We start from the raw sequence: 24,485 nt of genomic DNA on the forward strand, positions 1-24,485 counted from the left end.
TGGCACTATGGCAGTGTGGCTCTGCTGGCAGAGGAGGGGGAGTGCAGCAGTGTGAGAGCACCTCTCTGTGGCTCAAAAACAACGAGGAGTCCTTGTGGCACCTTAGAGACTAACACATTTGTTTGGGCATAAGCTTTCGTGGGCTAAAGCCCACTTCATCAGATGTATGGAGTGGAAAATACAGGAGCAGGTATAAATACATGAAAAGATGTGAGTTGCCTTACCAAGTGTGAGGTCAGTCTAACGAGACAATTCAATTAACAGCAGGATACCAAGGGAGGAAAAATAACTTTTGAAGTGGTAATCAGAGTGGCCCATTTCAGACAGTTGACAAGAACTGTGGCTTAGTTCTGTGGCTCAGTTTCCACATCTGGAAGCAGGGGAAGTGTCAAGGACTTTGATGTCTCCAGATGAAAAGTACCATATGAAAGCTAAGTGTTATTTTTATCCCAGCCCTCAGTCTGCAAGAGTGGCTGCAGATGCAGCTTCAGGAGGAGGAATCCATCCTGTCACCACCTGTTGTGCTTCCTGCCAGAGGTCTATTTACTGGAATTTAAAACTGCAACTAGGATTTATTCCTATTGTGTGTGTATATATCTGCTACCTCAGACCCTAATATTGCAGTTCACACCTACTGTCTGCCCAGATTTTAACATTCTTGGGCCTGATCCAAGGTGCACTGTATTCATGGAGAGACTCCCATTGACTTCAGTGGGCTTTAGGTCAGGCCCATAGTTGGGTTCTTAAGCATTATTGGTACAATCGACTCTCGCATAGAAAAATCAATGAGGGGTGGCGGGGGAGGTAATAATTCCATCTAAAGTGTTTGTGTGGAGTGAAGAGGAGACTAATTTAGGTCCATAGGCTGCAGGGGTCAAAAGAAAATTCAGCAAGAGCCAACTCTGAGCTGCAAAAAAGGGCATCCCTTTTCTCCATGTGTGGGCTTTAAGTCTCCTGGCTGGCTGTTTAGTGGCTCATCTCGGCTCAGCTAAGCATGGCAAGGATTCTCTCTTCCTCGCAATGGGATAAACTAACCTGCTGTTTAGCTCCACTCAAGTGTTTCTTTTCTCATTGTAGATGCAGGCAAGAGACTGTGAATCATTAAAAGCTAAACAGGAGCAGATGTTCTGTATCAGGTTTAAAGTAGCAGTGTGTGGTAGTTGCTTTATCTTAATCTTCTAAATAGTATGTATGTTTTGGAGCAGCCTCTTATCCATTCTGTTTAATATTTGTGCCTTCCTTGGAAAGCGTTTGCGTCTTTTTTTCTTCTTGAACTGTGGGATTGAAAGTTCAACTGGACTGTGAACCCAGGACTGGTAGAGTTCTGCACAGGAGAAGTTTTAAAAAAGAGCAGCAGAGGCCAGAGTGAGAACAGCTAGTGAGACACTACAGTGAAAAAAGTCAGAGCAGACAATAGGCAGAATGAAAAATAAATGCAAACCTTAAACTATCAAAATCCTATAGAATTCCAATGATCTCCGGGCACGCCTCCAACCTCTGCCGACAGAAGTGCTGGGGCTCTTCCAGTGCAGCCAAAACACGGTGGGATTGCTAATGTGAGAGGAAGTGCTTTGGACCAATACAGTGTTTCTGCTTTATTTGTGAAGGCAAAAAGATGATGGGTGAAGAAAAGAGTGAGAGGGAAAAGAGAAAAATGAATAAAAACCAGAGTCCATATACTGTGAAGCTCCCACACTTGTATCATTGTAGCTTTGGAATGCGGGCAGGCTCTTCTATTCCGAACATGCGGCACACATTTCACGTTAGCTAGGAAAACAAGGGGTTTGGGGACGGTTGTTTTTGTTTTTTAAATGAACAAATCATTGGGAGTGCTGAGAGGAGGTGGATCTGGCCTGCACAACCCTTCTTGCTGGTGAGAATGCATGAAATGGAAAAACTAACAAGCTGTGACTTTTAGAGCTCCAGCTGGAGTTTGCAGGGCTGGAAGTCAGGGGTAGGGGTTAGCTATTTCTACTTGTCACCTGAGAATATTTGCTCTTGAAAACATTGAGACATGACAATGGGTGAAACCTTCCAATGCCATCATCTTGGTCTCTCTTGAATGTGGAGCCATATTTTAAGGGCTCAAAGGGAACTGGGGGTAGAGAGTCACACCTCCCTAGCTAGAACTCCTGGAAGCTTGTGCCGCCCTGCGGTACAATGTCTCCAGGGGCAGACAAGGCAGCCTCTCTGGAAAGCCATGTTTCTGGGTTTGCTAGTTCCTGCAGCAACAGTGGTGCATAGAAGCCCTGGCATGCTGGAGAGCTGTTGTGCCTGGTTCTTGTCTGGTTGCATGAAGAGAAGTCTCCTGGTGCCCTCCCCACCTTTCGTGTGGGGAGTAAGCAGTCTCATCTCGCCCTAAGTCAAAAACGGAAAGTGAGCAAAACAGTATCCAAAGTGTCTCCAGACCAACAGCGTGAGATGTCCGACCGACAGAGAGCTCAACTGGACTCAACCCCCATTTGTGAAATGCTCGCAAAGGGAAGGATTGATGCCTTGCCCTGCTGCTGTCTTTAAAACAGTCTGTGTCTTCACAGAATTCACTAACTGTACAATAGCCCCTTGGTCTGGAACTGCTGCATCTCCGATACAAGCATGCATTCGGCTTCTTTTTCTAGCAATGAAAGATATTGTAACTCCTGGTCTAAGCTCATGCATTTATTTTAATGTAATAGGGTCACCCAGTCTAAACCACTATCAATAATTTAAACAAGAAAGGATAAACATCCTGCCAGTAAATCTGTTTGCATTTTAAATTAAACATGAAAGGTATCTTGAGGCATTTTATGCCCCTGTTATTTTATATTGCTAGGTCAGCCACCTTACAGTAGATGTATTAGCATCAGTGTTCAAAGGGCAAATCCGCCGCCTAGAAATTCACCGTGCTTTGTGCCATAGCAACTCTGTGGGACCCTTACAGAGGTTTCATTGGGCCTCTGCACCTCCTTGTGTACTGGGCAGGAGGGATCCCACACTCAGCAGCACAGAGAGGGACAGTGCAAGTGAGCCAGAAGAAGTTGCCACTGGCTCCTTACTTATGTGAATCCAGCGGTTGGAAATCCTACATGGAGGGTACAGAGGCACACGTCCTCCAGCTGCAGCCAGTAATTTAAAGTGTGGCCTCTGCTAGCAGATGGACCACGTCTTCACGGTTTGCCCTTTTTATCTTGTAAAGTAGTGTGTGAATTTAGTGCTGGGTTAAAGTATCATACTGCTAGCCCTAGCTAAGGACATTTTCTATTCACTCACCTTACCGGTGCAGCCTCCACCCTGCCCTACCAAAGTGTTTCAGTCCTGCCCTGGAAGGACCATCTCCAGGCATGAGAAGGCAGGTCAGCCTCCCTGCCCTCTCAGTCCTTAGGCATGATCTGAAATATGGTCTTCTGCTCTTTCAAAGCCTATCCATCGCGTATGAATTTCATTCTTTTCCATGTTACTAGCATTCCTTGTTAAACCAAGAGAAAAAGAGCCGTTTCCCTTGTAAAACAATGACAAGCAAGTAAAAAGAAAACCCATTCCGTACGCATAGAATTATAGTCATGTTGAAGGATCTCTTAACCTAGTCCCTTTCCAAGGCTATAATGTAGGGGGAAAGTGCAGCGGGTTTAAACCACATGATACTAATCTCACCTGCGTTGAAGGAGAAGCTCCAGATGGTACCACTTTACGGCAACAGGCACCACCCTCCCATTAGAGAACCACGCAGAGGATGAAGGGAAGGGTGCTGGCTGTTCATCTGGGATGGAAGCCATTATGCCTGGGCTGGGCAGGCTGGCTCAAGGTGGGCAGCTTCGAGGCTATGCCAGGCATACCTTGCTGCACCATTATAAAGAAGGCAAGTGCACCTCCATCAAGTGCATGCTGTTGACCCCAGCCATACACACAGCTGAGTGTCTAGACTTGCCCCTGGCTACAGACTGTGCCTCTCTTGGGCCATTGTATTGTAGCTAGCCCCTTCTCCTACCACTTTTTGGGTCCTGCCCTGCTGTTTTCATGGGAATGGGGAGAGGGCAACATTCCCAAATCCTATGACCCCACAGAGCCAGTGAGCAGGAGCTAGGCAATGTAAAAAGGAATATGCCAGGAGATAGGAAGGACCTAGCTGTTTAAGGGTTTACATCCTGACAGCTACAGCCTGGCACTTATTTGAAAAACTTATTGCTGGAGCTCTGTTGCCTCCCATTCCTGATGGAGTCTTCAGGCAGCCGGCGGAGCAGGACAAGGCTGCGAAAGCAGCAAAAGGGGAGTCAGCGTTTTAACCAGATCAGTGGAGGGGAAAAAATAGAATCTGGCAAGTGTTCAGAATCCATGAAAGGAGCATAATGCAAGGCAAGCAGCCATAGGCTGCAGCCTGACAATTCAGGAGCAAACAGAAAGCAAACCGTAAGAGTGCCTTCCCACCCCGTAAGCTTTTCCCAAGGAAATGAGCTAAGAGTGAGAACTTTGAAAAAATAGAAAGGAGCGAGTAGGTTTTTTTTAAAAAAAAAAAAACACACCCTAAACTAGTTTAAAAGGAAAAATCTGTTGATTTTACTGTAAATTAAAATTTTGCACCCTGCCCTAAAAATAGATGAACTATTATATCAGTTATCAGGTGAGACAAAACTCAGACAGACAGGAAGGTAACAAGATGTTATACAGTTCATATGAATTATTTTTAAAATTTCCCATAGATTTTAATGTCAGAAGGCTTTATGTGGCAATTTAAGGGGCTTAAAAATGTAACAAGGAACTCGCTGAATTAGTTCTCACATGGTTATTTGGGAATTTGTGTGACAATTGTTTTCCTGTTGTGCTTAGACCCAGGGAGATGCAGCCTTTTTCAGAAAGTGCCTGGTGGTCAAATTTGCAGAGCATTAAAATGGTACCTTGTGTATTTTTGGCATTGTTGCTGTCTCGTGCTGGCATTAATGGGAAGGGGCACTGAAGGAAAGCAGTTGCAACAGCATTGTGCCAATCAGAGCTGCTACTTAAGGAAGCTTGCGGTGGAGTTGTTTGCTGCTTACTACTGCCAGTGGGTTTCTCTTTGTGCACAGGAACTGAGATGGCTTGGAGGGAAATTTTCATTTCATTTACAACCCCTCTTCATTGCATATTGTCATTATCCTGTCTTGCTCTCTCTTTGGGGCTCATCCTGAGAGGTGTGAGAAACCCCAACTCTGCTTTGGGTCGGAACCTCTGATATTTGTCTTTAATCAGAAGAAAACAAAAAGTTAGAAAGAGGTAGAGGAAGCCCACTTTTCTCTCTAACCTAGTAAATGATATTGCTGTGCAAGTAGATTCTACTGCAGAAATATTTGCTGGAAAGTCCTATTGTCTTTAAGTTTATAAATGGCTGATAGCATTTTAATAGGAGATTTTTTTAAACGTGTGGAGTCACACTGTTCTTTTGCTACCTAAGTAGGAAGGTGAAAAAGCAGGATTTTGGGCTTTTGGTGTTGCTATATATGAAATGCTCACCCACACCCACTTTCCCTCGCCCCCTCCCAGTCCTCATTCAAGACTCTCAAGACACTTTTCTTTCAGAAAGGCTACAGTAGGGAGCTAACAACATAGAACAAAACTTCAGGTTACTCCCTCTGCTTGGTGTCCTAGCACATCCTTTCTTCTCTGTAGTTATCTTAAAACATGTCAGCCCAAGCCCAAAGAACTTATCAGTGCTTTGTACATTAATTTATAATAACTCATAGTTATTTAAGAGATAAGTGGGAGGGCTGCAAGGCAAATTAAGTCAGCTGCTCAAAAGCTTGTGGCTTTTGTAGATCAGTGTCTAATGACTCAAGGCCCAATTCTGCAAGCCCTCCACCTGTCAAATTACCATAGACCTTAGTGAGAGTTCTGCACACAGGGGGTTTACAAGATCAAACTGAAAGGTCTGTTTTAACTCACCCATTAGGTCCTGGATTTGACTCCTGTATCAGGATGCTCATACTCCTCATATTGCAGTGTACCATAGACATGAACTGGTGATAGATGTCCACAGCATGTCTGAAACAATGTGGCAGTCATACCATCAGGGGGGCAATATACAGTGGCTACTGGGGATATTCCCCAAAGTGAAATGATGGGAACTCTCAAGCCCTTGCTGCGAACAGCTTTGGATGAATCTAGGCAGATTGCAACGTAACTGCATTCCCCTTGATTCTTTCCAGTTACCGCATTGAGAACCTCTTCCTTTTTATGGAAATCAGCAATGTGTTAGCAGTGTCATAACAGATACTGAAAGTGTATGGTGACCTCGAGCAATGCAGGTGAGACAGCAGGAAGGTTTTTCATTTTAAATTAAATTCGTAAATGGTAGGAACTTTTAGTTTTTAATATGAACAGTGATTTATGATGGTATGAGCCAAAAGTGGACAAATTCATCAAACATACTGTCTTTTTTTGTCATAGAAGGACCAGATCAAAGTCACATGATTGTTAGACTTTTGGAGCCAGATCTCCAGTTGGTATAAATGCGTGTAGCTCCACTGCCTACAACAGAGCGACACCAGTTTACACTAAGGGTTTAGCCTTTGGTTGCCTTGGTTTCACTACTGTTTTATGAGACAATGAATTGGAAATCTGCCAAATTAAATTCTTTTCCTTTCTACCAGCCACTTTATAACACTGAAAATATTATACAACATGCTTTTAGTACATGCAACCTGAGACACCAAGTTTCCCTTCTGTATGTTAGGTCCCAAGAAATGCTGCAGCACTAATATTCCTCTTCAAATTATCCTGGGTTCATGATCTTTGTCCTTCCTGAGGCTCCCGTCTGTCCTCCAAAAATACTGTATTTAAATTGATTATTTTAACCGCACCTTTGTCGCCATTGTTCTCTGTTGTTGCCAGTCTAGGATACTGCCAGAATGCTTATTTCCAAGTTGTATTTAAAGCAGGGGTGGGAAAACTTTCTGGCCCAAGGGCCTCATCTGGGTATGGAAATTGTATAGCATGTCATGAATGGTCACAAAATTAGGGGTTGGGGTGCGGAAGAGGGTGAGGACTCTGGCTGGGGGGCGCGGGCTCTGGGGTGGGGCCAGAAATGAGGAGTTCAGGTTATGGGAGGGTGCTCCAGGCTGGGACCGAGGGGTTCAGAGGATGGGAGGGAGATCAGGGCTAGGGCAGGGGGTTGGGGCACAGGAGAGAGTCAGGGGGGTAGGCTCCGGGTAGCGCTTACCTCAAGCAGCTCCCAGAAGCTGCAGCATGTTCCCTCTCCAGCTCCTATGCGGAGGCGCAGCCAAGCAGCTCTGTGCGCTGCCCTGTCCGCAGGTACTGCCCCTGAAGCTCCCATTGGCCACGGTTCCTGGCCAATGGGAGCTGCGGGGGAAGCACTTGGGGTGGGTACGTGTAGCATGTCCCCCTACGTGTAGGTGCTGGAGAGGGGGACATGCTGCTGCTTCTGGGAGCTGCACGGAGTTGGGCAAGCCACTGACCCCAGCGGAAACTCGAGGGCCAGATTAAAACGTCTGGAGGACCGGGTGTAGCCCCCAGGTCATAGTTTGCCCACCCTGTTGTAGAGACTCAGGCTGCAGCCAAATTCAACCTTGACTTTAGTAGAGCTAAACCTTAGTAGTCTAGCTACAAAAGATGGATTTTAAGTGTCTAATATTTACAGATTTGTCATGGGACTAAATAAAGCAGAGTTCTGACAATATCTCCAAATCTATTGGGTTACCTTTAAAATCAAACCCCCAGCTAAATTTATTTCAAGGCACAGTTCTAAATTATTGACCTACAGTACACATTTCTGGTCCAAAATAACGTAAAGTCTTCACTACAACAGATATTCTTTTGTGAAGGGCAAATTGGGAGGTTAACCAATGCTGAGGTATTTGAGGAAAATCTCTTTCTTTTTAGTGACATACGGGTATTTCCTCACTCCCCCATTAGAGAAATGCCTTAAGTGCAGATATCTAAATGAACTGGAACAAGCCAAATACCCATAAAGCCTGAAGTATAACACACTACTTAAGGAAATGTTTTCAATTAGCAGGTCAGATTCTGAAGATGCTGCTTGACCACGAAGCCAGGAAAGGCCCTCAAGGATTAGCTCACCCTGCTGTGCTTATGTAGCCAGAAGAAAATACCTCCCAGCTCATTACTGTAATTTATCCTCTAGCAATAAATCTGTAGTTCTCTGTGTTGAAGGTTGATGGCTGTCAATTTGTCAGCAAATGCAGGTCCCAGTAGCATAAGCCCCTGCAGAGAAACAGCACAAAACCATGACACATGCCTAGCTATAGGCATGATCCAGCAAAGAGCTGAGTGTCCTGAAGAAAAATAATGGATGATGATCAGCAACTCGCAAGAGAAGCTCAGCCCCTCCCTGGATCAGGCCCTGACATTGCAAGGCACGGGATGAGCTTAGCAATAACACACAGTTTCTCTTTTCTTTGAATTTAGCCATGCTTTAGGTATTCCATCTAATGTCACTTAAAGATAACTAAAACTAATATTCAGCACAGGTACCCTACCTGACAGTTTCTACAGAAGTCAATAGCATGGAAAGCAGCTGATTTGTTAACCCTCAAAACATTAAAGGATCCATCTATGTTACACACACACACACACACATCCCCAGGTGAGCAGAACCCTTAAAAAAACAAACAGGTCTCTTTTCCTTTGTATTTCATCTGAGGTCTAAATGAGGCCAGCACCTCTATTAGTAGCTATTTCTGGTATCAGACTGTTGGCTAATTGTTTGTTGCTGCTGGACCTGAGATTGAGAGCTGAAGAAACTATTTGTGGTGTGTTGTCCTGCTTCACCCTGATGCCACGTCAGGAGAGTGAGAAACTTTTCCGTTTTTATATGGTCTTTTATCTGTCTTAAAGGTTACCACGCCAACAGGAAAGAAACTGTGACTGAGGGTCAGTCTCATTAGGGTAAAACAAATGCATTTTAGCATGTCTTCAAAAACTGTAAGCACTTTCCTGAATCAAGGCCTAACTTAGTGAATAAACTAAAACATGTGTTGGTCTTCCTCTCCTGCTGACCCCCCCCCATCCCCACTCTTGACTTCAGTGGGACTTAAACACATGCTTAAAGTGCTATCCTAACCAAGGATGGATTTAAGTGTTTGCTTAAGTACTTTCCTCAATCAAGGCTGCAATTAATTAACTCTAGCAGTGAATTTATCCAAACCTAAGAACAGGGTCCACGTTATCCTTTCAGTTACATTTCCATAACTGCTACTGAAGCCCAGCATATAATGACTTCAGTGGGAAGTATGAGCACGTACTAGCTGTTTGATTTGCCTCTCACCCAATCCATGAGTGAGATCCAATTCCACTTGTTATTTCAGCACCCAGAGTAAATTGTTCAAATAGCCTCTGGGTATATTTTCCTTTGCTTTGCACTGACATAGCTAAACTTAGAATCACAGGCATGTCTTTAAAGGAGACTAACTGTGCAGCTTTAGAAAAAACAAACCTGCAAGATCAAATTCATCCCTAAGTTAAGAAGATGCAGTTTCAGAATCAGCAGCAGATTTGCGTCTCTTTTCCACGTTGAGCCAATGAAGTCAATAAGTGACTTTGTCCCTGCACAGAATATAGAATGAAATGCTGGTTCTGGGCCACAGCACAAGAAACTTCAGAGTTAATATTTAATATACTTATTTTAAAATAAGAGTCAGGGCACACTTAGGATAATATACATGCAATTTTAATAAGTCCTGGGGTATAGGTCAATTTGGCAGGAGACTGCTTGGTATCACCCTATGAATTCAGTCAGTGGCTGCGTTACCTTAACTGACCTCTGGGCTGCACCGTGAGAGTCCTTTGATGTCTCCCTCCACTTCAGTTTGAGACCTATAATCACCTCTTATCACTAGGTGAATACCAGCAGTGTGCTCTTCCTGTGGATAGAGAAGACGACAGCTGCTTCCTAAGATTCATTTGATATGCGGGTCAGCCATCGAAGAGCATTTGCTTTACTAGTGGGGAGCGAACCTGCCTATAAATGCCAAGAACAATGCACCTGCTTCACTTTGCCTCAGTCTTTAATAAGGCTAATGAGGATCTTAGGGGATAATGGTTGCATGACAAACGGGAATGAGGATATGGAGGTAGATATTACCATATCTGAGGTAGAAGTGAAACTCAAACAGCTTAATGGGACTAAATCGGGGGGCCCAAGAATATTAAATAGTCATCCAAGAATATTAAAGGAATTGGCACATGAAATTGCAAGCCCATTAGCAAGAATTTTTAATAAATCTGTAAACTCAGGGATTGTACAGAACGATTGGAGAATTGCTAACATAGTTCCTATTTTTAAGAAAGGGAAAAAAAGTAATCCGGGTAACTACAGGCCTGTTAGTTTGATATCTGTAGTATGCAAGGTCTTGGAAAAAATTTTTGAAGGAGAAAGTAGTTAAGGATATTGAGGTCAATGGTAAATGGGTCAAAATACAACATGGTTTTACAAAAGATAGATTGTGCCAAACCAACCTGATCTCCTTCTTTGAGAAAGTAACAGATTTTTTAGACAAAGGAAACGCAGTGGATCTAATTTACCTAGATTTCAGTAAGGCATTTGATACCGTGCCACAGGGGGAATTATTAGTTAAATTGGAAAAGATGGAGATCAATATGAATATTGAAAGATGGATAAGGAATTGGTTAACAGGGAGACTACAGCAGGTCATACTGAAAGGTGAACTGTCAGGCTGGAGGGAGGTTACCTCAGGGAGTTCCTCAGGGATCAATTTTGGGACCAATCTTATTTAATCTTTTTATTACTGACCTTGGCACAAAAAATGGGAGTGTGCTAATAAAGTTTGCGGATGATACTAAGCTGGGAGGTATTGCCAATTTAGAGAGACCGGGGTATCATACAGGAAGATCTGGATGACCTTGTAAACTGGACTAATAGTAATAAGATGAAATTTAATAGTGAGAAGTGTAAGGTCATGCATTTAGGGATTAATAACAAGAATTTTAGTTAGAAGCTGGGGACGCATCAATTAGAAGTAAGGGAGGAGGAGAAGGACTTTGGAGTATTGGTTGATCACAGAATGACTATGACCTGCCAATGTGATATGGCCATGAAAAACGCTAATGTGGTCTTGGGATGCATCAAGTGAGGTATTTCCAGTAGAGATAAGGAGGTTTTAGTACTGTTATACAAGGCACTGGTGAGACCTCATCTGGAATAATGTGTGCAGTTTTGGTCTCCCATGTTTAAGAAGGATGAATTCAAACTGGAACAGGTACAGAGAAGGGCTACTAGGATGATCCGAGGAATGGAAAACCTGTCTTATGAAAGGAGACTCAAGGAGCTTGGCTTGTTTAGCCTAACCAAAAGAAGGTTGAGGGGAGATATGATTGTTCTCTATAAATAAATCAGAGGGATAAATACCGGAGAGGGAGAGGAATTATTTAAGCTCAGTACCAATGTGGACACAAGAACAAATGGATATAAACTGGCCATAGGGAAATTTAGACTTGAAATTAGATGAATGTTTCTAACCATCAGAGGACTGAAGTTCTGGAATAGCCTTCCAAGGGAAGCAGTGGGGGCAAAAGACCTATCTGGCTTCAAGATTAAACTCGATAGGTTTACGGAGATGGTATGATGGGATAACATGATTTTGGCAATTAATTGATCTTTAAACATTCTTGTTAAATAGGCCCAATGGCCGGTGATGGGATGTTAGATGGGGTGGGATCTGAGTTACTACAGAGAATTCTTTCTTCGGTATCTGGCTGGTGAATCTTGCTGATATGCTCAGGGTTCAGTTGATCACCATATTTGGGGTTGGGAAGGAATTTTCCTCCAGGGCAGACAGAAGGGGCCCTGGAGGTTTTTCGCCTTCCTCTGTAGCATGGGGCATGGGTCACTTGCTGGGGGATTCTCTGCTCCTTGAAGTCTTTAAACCATGGTTTGAGGACTTCAATAGCTCAGACATAGGTGAGAGGTTTATCGCAGGAGTGGGTGGGTGAGATTCTGTGGCCTGCATTGTGCAGGAGGTCAGACTAGATGATCATAATGGTCCCTTCTGACCTTAATATCTATGAAAGGTAGCACAACTATTGATTTCACCGCAGTTACACCACCTTGCAACAGCAGTGAAGTTAGTGCGCTCTTCAAGAAATCTGACCCAATAGGCAAAAGTCTAGAGTGAAGCTCCCAGTCACAGGTCTCCTGCTTGGTGTTGATTGTCTTCCATGCTCTGGGGATGGCTGAATAGTTCAAGTGCTGTAGAGTGTATACTAAATAGAGTGGTTTCAGAGTAGCAGCCGTGTTAGTCTCTAAGGTGGCACAAGTAGTCCTCTTCTTTTTGCAAATACAGACTAACCAATTTATTTGAGCATAAGCTTTCGTGAGCTACAGCTCACTTCATCATTTTCCACGGAATGCACCCGATGAAGTGAGCTGTAGCTCACAAAAGCTTATGCTCAAATAAATTTGTTAGTCTCTAAGATGCCACAAGTCCTCCTTTTCTTTTTCTTAAATAGAGTGGGTTTTTAAATAGTTAGTGAGCCCTCTAGTGGTGCTCATTGTATTCTGTGGTTTAGAAGCCGCCAGACCCAGAGCAGTGGTATATATGTAGCTAGGCCTGACATATTTGTGTCTTTTTAGTCTATGTGGTAATTGGGACCTAACTGTGCCCAGGTAGTTTCTTCATATTGAAAGAGCAAAAGGCACAATAAGCACCAATTTGGAATGTGCCCTTTAAAGAGTGAATTCAATGGTGGGCAACCCAGTTTAGTTGCAAACCAAAATGGGACATTATTCTCTTTTGCCTGGATAGATGAAATTCCCATTAATGGTAATGTGCATATGCCCTGAGAGGAGAAACTCTAGGACTAATTATATGGAAGGGGAAGTACAAAGTATAGCACTGCAAAGATTCATTCATAAATTTTAAGGCCAGAAGAGACCACTACATCATCTTCACTGATTTCCTATATAACACAGGCCATGGAACATCTCCCAGTAATTCCTCTATATAGTCCAAAAACAGAGCCACAAGAAAACACACATATTAGAATATTGCAAACTTTAGAAGTTGTTCTGAATCTGGAAGTAAAATAAGGTACTGGGCCCTATCCTGCTCCTACTGCTGTCAACGGAAGTCAATTTTGCCATTAACTAAAACAGGGGTGTTTCTACCCATATGAAGAGCAGTGTTTTGTTCTGTACCATGGGCAAAATTAATCCCTTGTGTAACTCCAGTTAATTTAATGTTGCTCCTGTAGCTTTGTGAAGAGAATACCAATTTCAACTGTTGAATTTCTCATTTCTTTCCCCCCTACCCTCAGAAAAGACATTTTCTTCAAACAGCAGTGTGATCCTGGACAACAGCATTTAGACATCCTACGTACAAATTCCCTGCTAGTCGACTTCCATAGGACATGGGAAGCCAACTGTAGATTGTTCTTCCCATCTCCAGGACTGTAACATCAAACTGCCCTTTAAATGCGCCTGGCCAACATTCAGAGGAATGCCACACACAGGAGATGATCCAGATTGTCTACACTGCTTGTGTTAGGCCATTGTGTATGGATTAAAACTCTGGGAAAGAGGCAAAGAAGGTAGAATGGCTGGTTTTCATTTTATTTGTATTACAGTAATACCTGGTGACCCCAATGAATATCAGAGACCCATTGTGCTAGGCACTGTCCAGACACACAGGGCAGGGGCCAGGAACAGTCTCTGGCTGACATCTGAAAATCTGAACAGATAATACAAAGGGTAGGAGAAGAAACAGGTGCAGAGAAGTGAAGTGAAGTGACTTGCCCAAGTCACACAGTGGATTAGGAGGGCTAGGATTAGAACAACAGTCTCCTACCTAGTTCTGTAATTTTTTGCAAAGCCGGGATTTTTTCCTGTAATAAAACAATTGAAATATTTAAATAGTTGTTTGCTTGATCATTAATATTTTAAATGAATCACAAAACCAGCTTGTCTCCTCTCCATAGACGCTAAAGATTCCATAGTACTCTGTAAGTGGATCACCAACTGCACTTAAATGTTCAAACATTGACATATTAATCAGGGCCAAGCCTTGCAGAAGTAGGAGGTTAGGCTCCTAAATCGCAATTTAGTCAACTAAATGAGCGGTCCGCTTTTCAAAAGCGGCAAGAACCCAGCAGGTCCCACTAATCTCAGTGGCTCAGCACTTGGGGGGGAAAACAGGCCACTTAAGGTGCCCAAATAGGGATTTAGAAGCCCATCCATACCTCCTATTTTTGAAACACGTGGGTCGCCTGAGGAGGTTGCCCCTCCTTTCCCCATTGTTGTGGAGCATGCCGTATGCCTGTTGTTGCCACCACCCATGTTGCAAAGGTGACAGCATTTCAGTGGTGCTTGGGGATCCTTCAGGGTGAAATTCACTGTGTAAATGTAATAATGTCCTATCAACTGGAATTGCAGTGTAGGGTCACCCAAATGACATGATAAACTCTGAGAAAGTTACCTTGTCCTGCAGTAGCTAGGATGGTCTTTCTAGCAAAAAGCAGTAATTTTCTCTCTCCTTATGTATTTACATTTGCAGAGGCTAAATATACTTGTGCCAAAGTTAGGCCCTGATGCTTAAATCCATTCCTGTTCAACAAAGCCCTTAAGCACATGCTTAACCAGGGACATTGAGCCAGACCTTCTCACATTAACAGTGTGGGTCAAGTTTTTCAAAAACAGGAGGTTTAGTTGGACTTTTAAATAGTTCTTCTATTTAGGAGTCTGTCTACCTTAAATGGGACTTAAGCAAATATGTGAATGCTTTGCTCAACTGGGCCTTAAATGCAAAAAGTTTGGGACGTACCAAATCAGAGCTCCAGTCCCGATTGTGACAGTTTCCTCTCCAACCTGCAGCAATTGAGAGGGAGGGAAATTCTCCCCTTTGCAGAGAGCTAGCATAAGGCCCATTCACCACTTAGCTTATGCACCACTGAAGCCTAACTATGTCCTTTGTGCTGGCCTTCTGCACTGGGGAGAGTTTCACCAGCTAGGCCTTGTATACAACAGTATCACCACCCCCAAATATTCAATGTTAAAGATATTCTCATGATTCAGCCAAAAGTCAAGTTATTGGCCTTCTGATTATTTTTTTTTTTAACCTTTAGGTTGCATTTGGGTCACATTTTCAACCTTTTCTCCCCGACCATGAAGGCTAGATATGTTTTTAATGAAAGCTGAGAATCTCACGCATAACGCCAGGAACCAGGGTGTCAATATAAGTACCAAAGTTTGTAAAAGTTATAGTGAAGTCGCAAGAATTGATAACACTGCTGTACTATGCAGAGCAGCACCCGTTTAAATGAAAGGTGTGATTTTTAACCTGTAAGGGTGATCAGATAAAGCAAACCTAGTTCAACCTATAATAAAATTGACTAGGAACTAAACTGCAAAGAAAAAAAAAAAAAAAGGCCCCACTCCTAAACCAACCTAAAGAGAATTGCACCAGCTACATCAATTTAGTTAAACTGACATAGATCCAAACTAGCACTGGTTTAGTTGAACTAAGAGTATGTCTACACTGCAATCGGGAGCTGTGATTCCAGCATGCGTAGACATGCACAGACAGTGGCCACTCAAGCCTGTGCCCTGTGTTGTGGGCAGGTGGGCTAGCCTGTGCAGCCACTTGTTCTGCCATGGCTTTACTACCGCTATTATTCAAGTTAGCTTGGGTATGTCAATGCCTGCTGCAGTTACACCTCCTGACTGCCATGTAGACATACCCTAAAGCATTAATGTCACTGAGCGGGATTTTCTAAAGCACCTACGGGAATTAGGTGCCGACTGTCAATGGAGTTAGGCACCTGTGAGCTGGGTGAGATTTCAGTGCTTAACCCAAGTGTCTCGTATTTCTCCCATCTGTAAAATAGAGATATTAATACTTAACTACAGTACAGCGCGGGGAGGGGAGGGCATTGGGAGGCTCAGTTAATTAGGATTTGTAAAGCTCTATGAAATCTTCAGATGGATATTCCTTCTAAATATGCCAGAAAGGCACCTAATAGCATTCTATGTGTATGACATAAGTTAATTGACAATAGCAGCTAGCCCCATCAACAACCCACAACAAAACTCTGCCCACAACAGTTAAAAAATTAAGAAACTTAACAAAATAATAAAGGATAACGTGTTCGCAGTACTAGTGTGTTAAAAGGCTGCATACTCTTCACCACTCTCTACTAAACACAAATCAATAGGCGGGAAGTTATAGTTAGAATTCTCTTCCTGCTCCTCGAGATACCACTTAGTGACTACTCTCCTTGGAAAAGCAGAAATCTCCCTGGGTTTTATTTCACATGACAAGGTTATAACCAAGAAATGAGCTGAGATTATTAATTCTGTAGTGTGAAAGACATCTGCAACAAGATCACATGCTGTTTTTGTTTCGGCAAACTGTCTGACAATGGTGTTCTCCAGCCATGTCTTAGCAGTAAAGGTCAGGCTGGGTTCTGTACTTCTCTAGAAATGAGTCTGACTGCAGTGGTCAGAAGAGATTCTTTTTCTATATCTAAGAAAAAAATGATATTTCAGGAAAATTGCATGGCAAATAAATGTGCTGCCAAGAAACATAGGATTGCACAGTCCCTTGCCGAAGGGGAAAGCAGTAAAATATTAATGACCACATTGGTACCAGCTCAAATCAAGAAATTTGGAGGTAAAAGGTTATCCTGCAACTTTGGAATTACTGCATTCAGCCAAAGAAATAAGTCTTTCAAATATGGTGCTTGCAATGGTCTGTTTTTCTACAAATGGAGCAGTGGGGATTAACCTAGTAAGTAAAAAAACAACAAGAATTTCCCATGTGTACTGAATTATTTGTATCTATGTTTTCTTTCCAGTTGGAGTTGTCTAATACAGCAATCCTTCATCAGATTAGGAGAGACCAAGTCACAGATACATGTCGAGCCAACAGCATGTCTAGCAGGAAACGCCGTGTGCTGACACCCAACGATCTCAAACATTTGGTGGTGGATGAAGATAATGAAATGATCTATTGTTATGTGCCCAAAGTGGCCTGTACAAACTGGAAGAGAATCATGATGGTCTTGACAGGAAGGGGCAAATACAGTGACCCCATGGAAATACCAGCCAATGAAGCCCATATATCCTCAAACCTGAAGACCCTCAACCAGTACAGCATTCCAGAGATCAACCACCGTTTAAAAAGCTACATGAAGTTCCTGTTTGTCCGCGAGCCTTTTGAGAGACTGGTGTCAGCCTACAGGAACAAGTTCACCCAGAAGTACAACACCTCCTTTCACAAGAGATACGGTACCAAAATCGTGAGGCGCCAAAGGAAAAATGCCACCCAGGAGGCTCTGCGTAAAGGTGACGACGTGAAATTCGAGGAGTTTGTGGCATATCTCATTGACCCACATACCCAAAGAGAAGAACCTTTCAATGAGCACTGGCAAACTGTCTACTCCCTCTGTCACCCCTGCCATATCCATTATGACCTCATAGGAAAGTATGAGACACTTGAAGATGATTCCAATTACATCCTTCAACTTGCAGGAGTAGGCAGCTACCTGAAGTTCCCCACCTATGCAAAGTCTACGAGAACTACTGATGAAATGACCACAGAGTTCTTCCAGAACATCAGCTTGGAACACCAAACACAACTGTACGAAGTCTACAAACTTGATTTTTTAATGTTCAATTACTCAGTGCCAAGCTACCTGAAACCGGAATGAGGGGGAGAAGGAGGAAAGAAAGCCTGTTTTATTTAAGATTTTTATTTGTCATAATAAATATGGAGAATTGTTATTTTGTAAATTAATATTTTCTTTTTGAATGATGCTGCGAGCAGCACAGTCGAAATTATTTAAATCATCTGTAAGAAAGGACAGTTCTCTTTGCGGGGTAACAGGATGGTGACGATCTCGCTTTAGAAATGAATATTACTGCTACACTGTTTATAAACGTTAATTGTGTTCTGGTGAATTTCATTTATCTTTGCATTCAACAAATTCTAATTAATGTTATTTATACTTATTTAAAACATGGTCTCTTGGTAGGTTTCACTTTAGCAGCAGAAATACGACAATATTTGGACAAAGGGAATCTGGTTTATGCTTTCCTCAGCTGAATTTATTAGTTTATTGTTACTAGCCAGATGTTTTGGAAACCCTAGTAGAAATAATTTCTTCCAAGGTGATTCTGCACTTAAAGCAAAATTAGAAAGTTATCTTCCCATACCTGAAAGAAAAACATGAAACACGTTTTGTTACACACAATAGTTAAAATCCAGGACTAAAAGAAATTGGATGTATCCCTTGAAGAAAGCAAGCATACATTTTTCTTATCTGGACATGGTAATATCACCAATATTGTTTGTGTCCCAGTGCCTGGCATTTCCAAGCCTGTCAGCCCAATGAATGCTGACAGGGATTTGTCCATATTACATACCAACAAAATATGGGCCAAGAGTTTCAAAACTAACTTGAGATTTTGAATGCCCAACCTGAGCCACCTTAATGGAGGCCTGATTTCAGCGAGTGGGTGCTTAACACTTCCTAAAATGTCAGGCCCTTTTAAACGATCTCACTTTGGGCACCCAAACTCACTAGGCACTTCAGAGAATCTTGGCAATAATAAGTTTGTATATATTATATAGGCATCCAAAAAGATCACCTTCGTATTGATCTGAGCATACGGGGCAATAAAAGAACTCCTGTTTCCTTAATACATGTTGGTTTCATGGCCTCTCGCCTCCAGGGGTAGCGTTGTTTTCCATTTATTAGTCAATATTAAACACCAGTGGTGAGCGTGTTTCTAATTTCCAGCAATTTAATATTGCACCTGAGCTAAGTCTAGTATGAGAACATGACCCTTTGATGTAAGGTGAATGTTTCAGTAGCAGTTGCTCCGTATATAATGTTTGTTGAAATGGCATATTGTGCTAGGAGGAGGAGATTGTTCAAAACATTCTCCAGATAACGAAATAAACAAAGTATGGATAATTTAGTCACTATAAATAAGAAAAAATGGTATTCTAATCTAGTCCTATCAGCAAACTCAGTGAGAAGAATACAGACTTCTCCAACTGCAAAATTTGTTTCATTTTATCTGCGTTGGATGTAAATGGGATCTACAACTAAGATGGCAGTGGGCATGCTGTTTATGAAATATTATGTACTCACTACCGAGCTGTCTTGACCTGGAGAGGCAGCAGAGTGAACTAATTCAATACATTGCTTTACCACTTTCTTCTGGCTTATTTTCCTGTAGCTGAAAATGGAACAGAGGAATTTGTCAGAATCAGGTGTTGATAAAGTACATTTTACTTGTCAAAGTGGCAGCCTAGATTCTATAGCCTTTATGGTAATATTTTACAAAATCAAAGATTGCTATTGATTTTTGCAAACATTCATTGGGCTGGCATTTTGTTTTGCAAAAAAACAAAGTGATGGGTAAAAAACTTTCAGAGGTGCCTATGTGATTTAGGAGCCTACATGTGATGCTTTTTTACTTCGAGTTGTCCATATCCATCTCTCACTATAATCAAATTCCCAACGTTCAAACAGTTGTGAGGAGGGTTAGATAAAACAGCGCTGCTCTTAATCCAATTTATCAGTCTCTGGGTTAGACCCTGGAATTACACAGATTTACAATTGTCAGGCACCAGGACCCACACAGACATTGTTGACTTTTAAAGGTGACTAGGCCTTCGAGGAAATAGGACTTGGTCTTATTTTGCAAAGCTATTGCTGGACAAAAATCTCAGATAAAGACAAAGGACAAAGTAACAAAGCTAACAAGAAGCAACTACCATACTTCCACAGCTGAAATTTGGCCTTTAAAAAACCCAGTCCCCCTCGTCAATTCTAAAATGGACATTCTATATATAAAATCCAGATACTATTTGGGAGAGAGGATAGCAGCAGGGCTAGATAGTATGCAATTGGCTGTTTGAATTTATGAATTCCTAAGTGGCTTCTGACTGCCTACTCATTTTTTACTTGAAAGCAGTTTTGTCTTGGACAGTGTGTGTGAGGATCTGGTGCAAGTGCCTATCACAGTGTGTGCCCTGTCTTTCTTTTATTATGTAGTTCAATGGTTATATATTTGCTTTTTTAAAACCCCATCTACACTTATGGTGGATTTTTTCTACAAGTTATTTATCGGTTGTATCTGCTTGCTCAGAGTTGTGCCTGGCAGTATTAGTATTTTGGTCCAATTTTCTCTATCATCCATTGGGTGTTTTTCCCCCCCCTCTACGGGACGTTATTTTAAAATTGTCATGGAAGAGAAAATGCTGGTCAGTACATTTTTAAAAACTAAGGAATGATGCACTTTCCCCCTGTCTTTTTGTTTTTACTCATCCCTTGTCATCACCACAATTTCATCTGTTCTTATATATTCTCATTCATTTGACTGTTTTGTGGACACGTTTTATGTCATGGTTTTTGGTAAAAAGCGCTTGGTGAAGGAGTCTGGAAAATGAGGAAATTGCATCCTATTTAAAGAACCAAGATTTTCAACTGCAGCTGGGGATTCAGATGCCTAAATTGAGGCACTTTAAGAAAGCCTGATCTCAGAAGCCAGATGCTCAGCACTTCTGAAAATCCTCATAAAAGGTGTCTTGCATGGGGCACCCAGAATTGCTTTTTGTTCTTGAAAGTCTTGGGCCTAGATTATCACAGGGTGTTGATTTAAATAAGGTAGAACAAGTTTTTAAAAAAACAATTGACAAATAGACTATGGTAACATCCTGCTTCCTAATTGGGACTAAACAAGAGGATCTACTTAAAACTATGGGCTGAATTGATTTGACTGAGCCAAATTTGCTTTTGCCTGAACCCATAGAGATACGGCTCTGAGGATCTTCCTATATAGTCAAAAAGGCACCATCCTTTCACAGTGAAAAGACTGCCAGAAAACAAGATTTCTCTTTTTCTCCCACAATTTCCCAAACCCAAGGTTAAAGATTGAGTCCAGCAGTGGAATTCAGAGCATCCATATGACAGAGCTAGGACTAGGACTAGGCCCCTAGCCCTTGCCTCGCAACCATTTATCTTGTCTCAAGAAGCCTTTTAGAGTAATGCTGTTAGTTCCTCCATAAGGTACCAGTGAAAGTAGAGTTGTCAACTGTTCTGATCCTTAATTCCACTACCACACCACTCTCAACTAATATTTGTTAAGACCAATGCAAACTTCACAGAACAGAGGTTCCATAAGTGTAGTTTGACTTAAATATTTTGGTGGAGGGGAAGCAGTTTCGGTCAGGCCAACAGGGCCATTGGCAGGGGCGAGAAAATCCATGCCTGCCCAAGGCTTGCACTTTCGGAGGGAGCAGGGCAAAGTGGCCAAAGCTGAAAAATGAGAGTATAAAACTAAGTACACAATGTTGATCCCAAACAGTACATACAAATCCTGAGTCCATGTCTTCATGCTCTAGTAGTTATCAGTGTTGATAGATACAGTGGATCCAAACCTGTAAGCCTGTGGACTCCAAACTATACTTAGTCCACATCATGAAATGTCATCTAGTTAGAGTTCTCAGAAATCTGACTTCCTCCATGCTTCAGCCTCCTAAGAAACTTTTTGAGAGACCTTTTCCGAGACTGTCTAACCAAGTCTTACACACTGCAACAGCAAAGAGCTTTTAGAAGTAAATTGACCCCTGCTGTTTTACTGTAGTCTGCTGCACTTTTCAGGTACAAAAAGGGACTGTCCTTACTATTACTCTTGTTACAGAGAGTGTTATTTTCTTACATGCATGCACAATACATGTATATATAATTTAACATCAATGTGCAGTTTGATTTTTTTTTTACCTATTTGTATGCAGTAGAAGGCTTGTTGTAGAAAAGTATCTCCTCATATCTGAATATACTATTAATAAAACAAACAAAAAAAAAAGCTAACTTATACATTGCCAACAAAAGTGTGAACTGCTCATGAATCTTTCCCTGAAGAGAAAAAAAGCCATTCAAGCCTGATTATTTTTCTAAGTAACTTCAATTAAATTGAAGAAAGAGTTTCTCTGTGTGTTTTATTTCTGTCTTGCATTCTAATATACAGATTAGGGTGGGGTTTTTAAAGCAAAAAAAAAAACAAAAAACACCCACCCACACACTTTGAGGTAAGCAACAAATTGTATCAGATAGTAATGCCAGACAGGACCATGATGCTCATCTAGTCAGTCAGATCTCTTGCATAACGGACCATAGAATCACACACTAATTCCTGCACCAACCCCATAACTTGTGTTTGGGCTACAGCCAATCTCTTAGAAAGATCTGCAGTCTGGCCTTCAAGATTGCAAGTAGACTTTTGGTCTCCAGCATGGAAAATAGGGCTGCTGTTGGCAAAGGCCTAAATTAGTTTTCACCCCTAAATTAGGGGTAGGAGTAATGTGAAGGTAATTCCCCCAGGGAGGAGAGCCGGACTGCAATGTTTTTGACACTGACAGGTTCTGAAACCAGGGATTGCATTACAAAGGATCCACGCTCGTGGCCCAGTTCTCATTTTCACTAAGGCCCTTTGCGCCATTCTGGCAGTGTAAAGAAAATCAGTAGGAGTTAGATTGGTACCTGAATCCTACCCTAGGAGTGCTTTACCAGGAAAGTGTACTTTGCCAGTAGCATAGTGAACGAAGCTTTTACCAGCTCCTCCAAGAAAAACAAGTTATACTGCTAAATGCATAGTTTGGCCGATATAACTGCATCTGTACTAGGCTCTTTGGCTGGCACAGCTGAGTTGGTCACAGATCACACCCTAACCGACACAGCTATGCCAGCAAAAGTTTATATTGTTAGACATTAGACATGGCCTTAGTCTAAATCAGAAGAAGGCCCTAGGGATGTAAAGCAGTGGGAAGGGGATAAAAGTCCTGACATTTCAACCAACACACAGGGCTTCTAGCTGAAAGGAAAGGCACACAACAAACCAAACCTATAAAAGGAAAAATTAAACAACAGAAACCCTGAAGACTAATATTTCAGATAACAGTTAGCCAATGCTTTGTTCTTAGGCCCACTTTTGGTCTATATCATCCGTTGCTGAGGGGAGAGATGGTATGCTAAAGACCCTGTGCCAGCAGCCCAAATGTAAAGCCTCCTAAAACTATTCTATTTGAGAGACTGTGCAATGGCATACAATGAAACTACTCATTAGGCATGTCTACACTGCAATTAAAAACCTGGCTCAGGCTCTGGGGCTGTTTCATTGCAGTGTAGACTTCTGGGCTTGGCTTGAGCCTGGGTTCTAGGACCTGGCCAGTAGCATGGGAGGGTCCCAGAGCTTGGGCTACCTCCAGAAACTGCCCTGCAGCCTGAGCCCTGCAAGCCTGAGTTAGCTGGCATAGGCCAGCTCCGGGCATCTAATTGTGGTGTAGACCAGTGGTTCTCAAAGCCGGTCCGCCGCTTATTCAGGGAAAGCCCCTGGCAGGCCGGACTGGTTTGTTTACCTGCTGCGTCCACAGGTTCGGCCGATCGCAGCTCCCACTGGCCGCAGTTCGCTGCTCCAGGCCAATGGGGGCTGCGGGAGGGGCGGCCAGCATGTCCCTCGGCCTGTGACGCTTCCTGCAGCTCCCATTGGCCTGGAACGGCAAACCGCTGCCAGTGGGAGCCGTGATCAGCTGAACCTGTGGATGTGGCAGGTAAACAAACCGGCCAGGCCTACCAGGGGCTTTCGCTGAACAAGTGGCGGACCAGCTTTGAGAACCACTGGAATACATATACCCAGACAGAAAACACTAATGGGGATTAAGCAAGTGCATTTCTTAACCACAGGTAACGTATCAGCGATGTGAACATTTCAGAACACTCTACAAGCTACACTATACACAGAGGGCCACACTGCCTTAAATTCACTTCTGCGGTGAAAAGCAGTAGCTATCCAACAGCACACACAAGAACTGCGTAATGTACTTTCAACTAATGTTAATAAATTCCACACATCCTCTTCATGACAACATTCCCTGGAGGGGAGCCATTTCAGTGTTAAAAGATAATGGAGTCAACCTAAGGTATGGCAAGTTTTCATCAGAAATCCAACTAAGCCTCCTGATAATGTATGGATGGACCCATCCCCTCAGCCCTCAAGGGCTTTTAGCTGCAGGAATGCACTAGCATTCACACCAGTAGTTATTTAAAGTTAACTGACTCTCCCAAATTTATTCTTCAAGTTCCTTCTCTAATTCAAAGGGTCTGGCCACTGAATGGAAGCCAGCAACATCACCTCAAGGACAGATTACACTGATAGTACATGCAGCAAATGTCTGGGCTCAGTGCCAGGCTCCATCCCCACAACATGCAATGTGGACAGGATTGGCGGGCCCGGATCAGGAATAGAAAATGCACGCAAACACATCCCTGCTTTACATCACCCCACTTAAATCAGTGCTAGGTTTCTTTAATATGATAATTATAACACCGCCTGCAATTTAACATTTCTAGCCCTAATGAACTAGTAGTAAATGTTTTAATTACAAGTTACTGCCGAGAATAAATAAAAGCAACATATGATAATCAATACAAATAGCCCGACACACATGGGGCTGGGCTAAAATGAGGACTGGTAAAGT

General features: G+C 42.5%; 1 protein-coding gene across 2 annotated transcripts in view; it reads left to right on the forward strand.

Annotated features, from left to right (window-relative positions):
* The window catches only part of CHST11 (carbohydrate sulfotransferase 11), a 231,025-nt gene extending 213,379 nt beyond the window's left edge, over positions 1-17,646 (forward strand). For both annotated transcript variants that reach the window (XM_077807544.1, XM_077807546.1), the window contains exon 3: positions 16,792-17,646. In XM_077807544.1, the coding sequence (XP_077663670.1) occupies positions 16,792-17,646 (855 nt within the window). The remainder of the gene's footprint in view (positions 1-16,791) is intronic.
* Positions 17,647-24,485: the final 6,839 nt, after the last annotated feature.

This window comes from Eretmochelys imbricata, chromosome 1 (genome assembly GCF_965152235.1).
Source record: "Eretmochelys imbricata isolate rEreImb1 chromosome 1, rEreImb1.hap1, whole genome shotgun sequence".
In the NCBI taxonomy this organism is placed as follows: Eukaryota; Metazoa; Chordata; order Testudines; family Cheloniidae; genus Eretmochelys; species Eretmochelys imbricata.